The 8,853-nt window shown below is 41.6% G+C and overlaps 1 protein-coding gene across 3 annotated transcripts in view; it reads left to right on the top strand.

Moving 5' to 3' along the window:
- Positions 1 to 675: 675 nt before the first annotated feature.
- Positions 676 to 8,853, top strand: part of afg1lb (AFG1 like ATPase b) — a 30,087-nt gene continuing 21,909 nt past the window's right edge. For 2 of the 3 annotated variants that reach the window (XM_028605628.1, XM_028605627.1), the window contains exons 1-6: positions 676 to 805; positions 1,024 to 1,307; positions 3,710 to 3,793; positions 5,406 to 5,460; positions 5,578 to 5,679; positions 5,930 to 6,057. In XM_028605628.1, coding sequence (XP_028461429.1) covers positions 691 to 805; positions 1,024 to 1,307; positions 3,710 to 3,793; positions 5,406 to 5,460; positions 5,578 to 5,679; positions 5,930 to 6,057 — 768 coding nt within the window. In that variant the 5' untranslated portion in view covers positions 676 to 690. The remainder of the gene's footprint in view (positions 806 to 1,023; positions 1,308 to 3,709; positions 3,794 to 5,405; positions 5,461 to 5,577; positions 5,680 to 5,929; positions 6,058 to 8,853) is intronic. The other variant, XM_028605629.1, reaches the window with a different exon arrangement.

Below are 8,853 nucleotides of genomic sequence, written 5' to 3'. Positions count from 1 at the left end.
AAGTTAGCCAGAATACAAATGCTCACATTCCGTTGTTAACCTTCAAAATAAAATATTTAGTGGTTGTTGTGTCCGCGTAATAACAAATATCGTGAAAATGTGCACTACTTTAGGAGAGTGTCTGTATTTAATGATAGTATATATTCATATATGTACTTTTACACGCGATTAAATCGTTTACACACCTAAAAAGTGTAGGTGTAACTTTAATGTTGAAAGCAAATCACACGAGTTCCGGTATTGTTCACTTTCGCGAGCTTGAAAGGCCAGCGCGCTACACTTCCGATCAGCTGAGGTTCAGCTGACACTTCTCGCCCACCTGCTGCTTGGTTTGTTTACAACCTGACAGCGGGCACTTCGTCCGTTTGGACGATATACATAATTGTAATCATTGTATTTGTATAATCCGGACCAATCGCGCTTCGCAATGTAAAGTAATTGCTGCTAAAATGTAAAAACACAGGTTATGCAACGTTCAACATGATTGCAGTGCTCAGGATTTAATGCTCAAAATAATATTGCTTATTTAAAAAACGTAACTTAGAAAACGATAAGCGGAATATTTAATATTATTAATAAACAATGATATAATTTAGTCATATAAACAACAGGGATCGGCCTGAAATGCAGCAGTGTGTCATGTGGTTATGCCAAATGATTGTCAATAAAGTTTTTGCGTTTTGAAACATCATGGCGGCGTACAATGTTCTTGCAGCTGTCAGATACTCAATAAATGTTTTACTAAAAGACACTGTTCTGTCTTCAAAGAATATATGCCGACTGGCAGCCATTTGCACTGGAAGAGGTACGTGTCTTTCGTCACCTTGTAGTCAATTGTATTCAGGCTGTGAGAGATAAAAACCTGTCTGCTTGTGTAACTTTGCTGCTATATCACCTAAAACATCTGGATTACACTTGACTGTAGCGCCATCTCTTTCCAATCACGGTTTCATTGCATCTTGTCTATTTTTGTAAACTTTGTGTAACGATTAACACAGAATGCCTTTGCTGCAATGCTTCAAGGTTACACTAGTTGGAGGATGTGCAGTTCATCCGCATCATCCTGCTCCAATGAGTCTCCAGCAGCAGATATCTGTGCCTTCAGTGGACACTATGATCGCCTAGTTCAGTGTGGCTCCCTGAGAAAAGATGCTCAGCAGAGAAGTGTTCTCCAGCAGCTGGCTCAGCTGCAGCACACCCTGGAGAACTACCGTAACAGCATCTACTTGAACCTACCTCCACCAAGGCTAAACTCTAAAGATGACAGTCAACTTCCAAAAGATAAAGATGGTGGATATGCTGCAAAGGTAAAGACATTATTATACATAATGATGCATGGTCTGATCAACATTCTTCAACAGAATACCATGTATGTACTCATACCGACAAATTATCTCCCACAAAATACAATGAACGTCTTTTTAGAAAAAAAATGTCAAGGTATTTTATGTTTGTTGTCAAGAAACCCATGCATTAAGTGTTGTGATTTTCCTCATGGTTTAGATTATTCCTTATTGATAGATTTTTGACATGTAACTGGTCTCCAAAAAAGAAAAAGACAATTTATCAAAATCACACCGCAGACCTAACCACAATGGCAAAAGAAACCAATTTCCTGATGTGTTACTCTGATTTAGCCAAAATTCCTTCGGAGCAGGATAAAACATGCGCATAGACAGAACATATTTAACAAATTCTCTCCAACTCTCCTAGAGCAAGCATGTTCTTCCTATCTACCAGGTGCATGACTTCTCTCTGACTTGTAAAATGAATCGGTTGCTAACACAAAACATAAACTCAGTTGACTCAATAAACTCCCTCCACGTTCACTGCTCAGTAAGAGTTCCTGTAGGAGAGGGAGTAGTTGCATGTACAAGACTACCAGGCCCATATATCATATGATATGGTCTTCGACGTTCAGTTGCAGTTCAAAACACTAGCTACTGGACCTGTATGTCAACAGATCCATCTCAGTGACAACTGAGCAAACTCCATCCACTAATAAAGACCATGTTTAAAAGGTCGAGGGAAAGCCAGTAAGCGGACCTTTTTAGTTGGGTTTTGACTTGTCAGTCTACTCTATTTCCAGTTCAAGAATCAGCCGTCATGCTCAAGACTTGTGCGATGTCTAAAATCACTCCCCCATTCACTATTCTCTACATGATATAAACTGAATCATTGTGGTTTTGCATTGTTTGGACAAAAAATAGTGTACATGCTGCAGAGACAATTATTTCCTTTCTGGGAATTTTTGAAGACTAAAAATGTGCCTAAATTTAAAAGAATTCTGACACTCAAATAAAATGTTGGAAGGTGAAAATAGTGAGTGATTTTGGACACAGTTTACAATTTGCACGGCAGCATGGATTTGTTTAAAGCCTTTTACAGTGTGGCATCTGGACTCTTAGTCTGCTACGTAAAGCCTCATTGACGTGGAGGGACTTTACAGAGTCCGCTGCACTGTACTCCAGTTGTATCACTGATGGTGGCCATGGTGCTCAGGTCAAAGGAAGGGTAGGGGTCTGGGAAGTGTTTTGTGCATGTGAGTTTTGGAACAGCATAATGTAGGGGGCTGTTGTTGTTTTTAGGTCAGGGGAGCTGACTGTCTAGTATTTGGTGGTGGGAGTTGTTTTGTTGGTTGGCTGGCACAGACACATAGGGTTAGGCAGAGATTTTGGAAGGCAGCAGGGCAGACCTCCCGCTGGGCCCGTCCCGGCACCCCTCTCACTCTCTCACTGTCCCCATGCAGTAATGAGGGGATCCCTATTGTCTGGGCCATTCTTGTCCTTTTTGCTTTTGATTTGGGACTCTGACAAATACTTTGGTGTTAGGCTATCAACACCACTGCCCCAATCTCCTTTTGCACCTTATTTCTTGCTCTGTCTCTCACAGACACATACACACTGACAGGAGTACTTATGCAATTATTCTGGTTTGAATCAGGTCATACCACTGTCCTTTCGGTGTCTGTTCTCTCTGTGAAAGTGCCGCCATTGTCCTCACTAACTGACCAAGTCTATGAGGAGAGTACACTTGACTCAATATTGAACCAATGTGGCGTGGTTTTGCGGATGGTCGGCTAACAATGGGCCATTGTTTAGAGGGAGCCACCCTCTTCAAGTCAGACCTCCAACACTAGAGTCCTCCTGTACACTGTAGGTCTAGCAGGACAGTTGGACCACAAACCTAACTTAGACTCCCGTATTCACTCCATTAACCTTCTTAAAAGGAGAATTCCGTTCGATTTCAACACGTAGCTCTGTTCTTTGTAAATTTGGAGTGCTGTCAGTAGCGAGAAAAACAAAAACAATCGGTGTTGCCTACGCCGTGTTATCCTCCTGCTACAGTTTGGAGGCTGAAACAGGGCAAGTTTTAAAAGTGCTTTTATCCTCTTAACATGTTCGAAATGTGAAGTGATCCCTTCCGAGTGAACACAGTGAATCTGACTGCAGGAGATGTGAAAGAAATGCATAAAAGTTGTGCTAACTCGGATCTGTTTAGTTCCGATGTTGAGACAGCAAGACTTAGGGACCAAAAAGAGATAAAACAAAAATATTTATAAATTTAATGATTAAATAAGGTAGTGTCTCCAAACTTACCTCAATTATAACTTGTCTCCTGCTAGTTGTACTACAGCACTTACTTTAAAAAAATAAGCATATTTTTGAAAATATATTTTTGTATCTCTTTTCGGTGTTGTATTTTTTAGACGGTCCCGAAGCACTCGTCTTGCCGTCTCAACACCAGAACTAAACAGAAAGGAACTAAACTCGGAAGGAATCACTTCACATGGGTAGGCACTTGTAATGACATTTCGAACATGTTAAGAGGCTAAAAGCATGTTTAAAACTTGCCCTGTTTCAGCCTCCTGGGGGCAAACTGTAGCAGGAGGATAACACGGCGTAGGCAACACCGATTGTTTCGGTTTTTGTTGCTACTGACAGCACTCCAAATTTACAAACAACAGAGCTACGTGTTGAAATCACCGGAGTTCTCCTTTGAACCCTTGTGTTTTCTTCCCGTCAACCTTAAACAAAACACTTTTTTTTTTCTTCAAATTTTTCTTCTACACATTTTCAGTGCTTATTTCTACGTCCCATATTTTCTGATATAAAACAAAAATTTAAAACGGGTCAATTTGACCCGAAGTCAACACAAGGGTTAAGTGAGAGACATGACATCTCTGGCTGTAGATAAACATACATTTTTCCTGAAGTCCTTTCAAAGCCAAAGTGGCTATGTCCTGCATGTGAACTTTCCACTCATGTGCCAGTCTATATCCTCCTACAGGAGGTGAGACAAAGCCACAGAGCTCAGCGAGACAGAGTGGCTGAGGGACAGCCTTGTCCTTCTCCACTCTGCCGTGGCAAAATGGGTTCCAGCCACCACTGACAATTACCCCACCATGCCAGAGGGCAGCTTGGGAAGTCAGAGAGAAGTCACACACTGTTATGCCAGAGCAGACAGGAAAGGCTTGTTGCTCTTCCAGTGTTTCACTCCAGCACAGTACGGGCAGGGATGGAGGGATGGAGGGATGGAGGGATGGAGGGATGGAGGGATGGAGGGAGTAGAGGGGATGAGTGGGGAGTGCCTTTTCATTCAGTTTTCAATTGGCCGTTGTCTGCAAATTAAATTTTAAGAAGACAAACCTTTCTATTTAGTGCTTAGTTAATTCCAAATCTATTTGGTGTTGCCTGGTTACGGATAGACAACCACTGTGTTGTTAAACCCTGTAACATATATCATGTGTCCTCCTATATACAAATATGCTCCAGGTTATTATTACATGCCGTGATTAAACTGATGACACATGCGTTAACAGGGCTTGGGCCCTCTTTAGCGATATTTGGCTTTACTCGATATTCTCAGCTGGGTCACACAGAAGACGTTTTTTTGAAGCAAGGACCTTTTGATGATCGGAGGCAGGCAGCACAATGACTTCCAGCAGCACCTCAATGCAACAGTACCGTATCACAATTAGCAGCGCTAAACAGGCTGCACAGACAAGTCCACTCCATCTCGTATGGAGCCTCATCCAGTCCTCTCCGTTTTGTCTGACAAATCCCCCCATTGTTCCTCTGATGATGCTTTTCTTTCGTGGGAACCCTGGCTTGTCTTGTTGATTAGATCCCCTTTGTCTTCCTCCCCTGCGGTGGGCTAGTCTGGAGAATGTGAAACCTCACACTGTAGTGGTGGCTTAATGCCTCAACATACTTTATTAAACGATGATTCAGTCCTATATGGTAATGAATATAACAGAGTTGATGTAGGTCACCAGCTAGTGTTTTTTTTAATAAGGAAACTGTTGTGCACTATTGTTTATGATGACAAGCAGCCGTTATAAGATTTGGTGTAAAACAAACATGCTTCAGTCATTTCCTCATTTTTCCTCTTTTCCCTCAAAGGAGGAACCTGCTCCACCACCACCCCCCAAAGGCTTCTATATCTATGGAGATGTTGGTAAGATCGCAAAATAGAAAGAAATATTACTATTTTATTTTCTATGGTGCTAAATCTCTACAAAATGTCTAAGATCAGGACAGAAGTAAGAATAATTGCTTTCTTAATCCCCTTCAGGCACAGGGAAGACCATGCTCATGGATATGTTTTACTCCCGTGTGGAAAACACTCGTAAAAAGAGAGTCCACTTCAACAGCTTCATGTTGGACATCCACAAAAGTTAGTATTATCCTCCCACTCCCACGGGGCTAACTGCTAAAGGTTTGCTTGCTTGACTTTATGAAAGTTTTCTGACTCCTCAAGCGCTGGAGATCCTATATTTATCTCTCTGCTTGTCCTGAAACCCTCCTGCTAATTGTCTACCATTATGTATAAAATTACCGCTTTATTCAGTATTGTCACTGGGTTTGGGTTGCCGACGATGCAGGTGTGCTTTAAGATATGCCTGACGTTTGTGTACTGCTTAAAGGGATCCATCGGAGGAAACAAAGCCTGCCAAAACGAAGGCTAGGGAAAATGTTCACCTATGACCCCATATCACCAGTTGCCATGGAGATCAGCAGTGAAACTTGCCTCTTGTGTTTTGACGAGTTTCAGGTGAGTGTGTGTGTGTGTGTGTGTGTGTGTGTGTGTGTGTGTGTGTTCGTGTGTTCGTGTGTTCGTGTGTTCTTAAAACTTGTTTGAACATTAGTAACAAATAGCAAACCATGTATCAACTGCATACATTTGCTAAAAACAAAAATCTACTCTGTTGACACTAGTATTAAGTAATAGGTGATACTGGTAAATATGCTGCTTGTTCAATTTTATATAATAATGGCATGCCAATGCAAAGGAATGCTATGTTAAAATTTTGTTTATACTTCATTTTTTAATGTGTAGTTACTGGCATATTCAATATTCAGTGGGAATGGTGAACCAACAGCAGATATGTTATAGAGTAGAACCACACACACAAAGCCAGAGTCAGTAGAAAGCCACAGGACATGAGACTTTAGGATATACAATAACTCACAGATCAGAGATTTTGAAATCTCAAAAGAAGGAAACACATTTTAGCGTTTTTATTTTTGTGGGTAGTAATAACTGCTTTATGGTGTACGGTTCTCTCTTGTTAGATCATGAATGGGGAAAGAAAACATGTTAAATGTTGCACTCTTCTGAGTATTGAGTGTTCAATCTGTGATCACTATTAGTATTATACTTCTAATCTTGATTCTCCCACAAAAACAAGACTGGGGACACCTAGTGGCCTTTGTGAATATGGCATAATTCTAAAATGACTTCCAGTAGCATTGGAACATTCTCTCTCCTTAGTATGTGGTAAAGTAGTAATTTACTAGTATAGTAGTAGTAAATACATGTGTAATGTCACATGTATCAATGTATAATAATTTGTTGTCATTACATTGAAACTGCAGCAGTCAGTTGAGTTAGTGATCTGCTCCTGTTGCTTGTTTATGCACTCACACAGTTAGTTTGCTCCCAAACCATTACAACAACTCACCCAAAGTTTTTGTACACTGGCTTTACACAACTAAAAGGCACCATCAGCCATTAGTGCAGCAGAACTTCTCATTATTTTACCCTTTGGTGTCAAAGGAGAGCGCCACTACTGAAGCCTGAAGCTCTCTCTATTCTCTGTAAGGTAGTTAGTCATTCACTGATTAGAGAAAGACGTGTGCTTCTGTCTTCATCATTAGCCAGCCACACACATCTGTTTGCAGCACAATGTCGTTCCTCTTACTGATATCATTACAGTTAATGCCAGCAGGTCAAAGGTCACAGAAGGTGCGCTTGCTCTCTCTAATCACTCTGTGCATCTGCGAGGATCAAGAGCTGCTCCTTTCATCCGCCCGTCTTTCACATTTTAAACTGCGGCGCTGTTTGTGCATTCTCATTGATTTGTTTTGTTTGCCGTTGCCAGCTTTGCTGTTTTCGCTTGTCGACTGTTGCTACCGGTGAATGGAGGGGAAACAAGCGGACATGTGCATGTTGTTTGTGATGCATAAACAAGAGGTTGGGAGAGTTGGGGGTAGGGGGTCTATACCAATCAGCATCCTCCTCCACTCAGCCATGCAAATGAGGCTCTGGGTATCAGTCGCACTCTCCTGCTTCCTTAAGTGAGTGGAGCTAGAAAGCGACTGGCTGCTGCGGGTCAGATGGATCTTATCCTCTTAAATGCTAATGACATTTCTCCATTCTCTTCATTAGCGCCGTGCCATTATCAGTAATTTGTAGCCACCCCCCCCACCCTCCCTCCTTTTACGGCCCCCGCCCGGCTCCTCTAATGAATACTCGCCATTGAGAGGTCCAAGATGGAAAGATGGGGAAGAGAACGAGGAGGGAAGAAGAAGAGTGAGAAGAAAACGCTTGAGCATCATTGTCTCAGGGCCTCAGTCACTGTGCAGCCTCTGTGAAACTGCTCATAGGTTGTGTACATAAAGAGGTGTAACATCAAAAGAGGTTTAATTTAGCACCCGTGTGTCTAGCTGTAAACGGACAGCCGCTTGAGTAATTGGATGCTCATTTGAATATCGGCATTGGCTGACGGAGATTGCACCATTATTTTTGTGTTCCACAAGTGCTACATCAGTCCCCTCCACCTTTCTCATTCTGTGGGTACCCATTCTCTTTCCCTCTCCCCCTACTCATTCAGCAATCAATATTGCCCCTCATACTATCCCCATGTTGAGGGCACATGAATAAACAAATCCAGGTTGTATAAAAGGTCATTTTTAAATGATTCTTTTGAAATGAAAATAAAATCCTGCGGTCGGAGAAAATGGGGGCCCCTTCAGAGAGACACAGAGCCTTGGCTTTCTGTTGATTCTCATTACGCGCACACACAATCACTCACACATACACACACACACACTAATTTGATGCCCCTAGCCACCTCTCCTTAGCTAAAATCAAGGCTTTAACACAAATGTTAATCAAGTATTGGCAAGGGCAGTGGGGCTAATATGCAAAAGCAGAAGACTCTCCAGAGTATGAAAGGAGGCGTATGCTGTGGGTATGGCCATCAGAAGTGCCTGTTATACACAGGGAAGTAGGTAAGAGGGGAGTAAGAGTAGAGGGCGGGGCAGAAGTCTTCCTTTTATTCAAGAAATCCATGTCCTTTCCTTTTAAGATAATAGCAAAGTAACTTGAAATGTATCTCTCAATTTACTTAAAATGTGGATGGTATACTGGGAAATAATGTTTCTCCTCTAAATTGGATTCTTTCAGCAACAATAATTTTGCAAGGGAAATTGTTTCGTTGAATGTATGTCATATTGGAAGAAAAGTTAATTTATTTATGTGATGAATGTAAATGACAATTAGCATGGGACTGGCGACTTTGAGCGACAAGAGAAATAATTCAATTTCTTTTACAATATGCCCATC

Source organism: Perca flavescens, chromosome 18 (assembly GCF_004354835.1).
Source record: "Perca flavescens isolate YP-PL-M2 chromosome 18, PFLA_1.0, whole genome shotgun sequence".
Lineage (NCBI taxonomy): Eukaryota > Metazoa > Chordata > Actinopteri > Perciformes > Percidae > Perca > Perca flavescens.
This window is presented reverse-complemented; position numbering and strand designations above follow the sequence as displayed.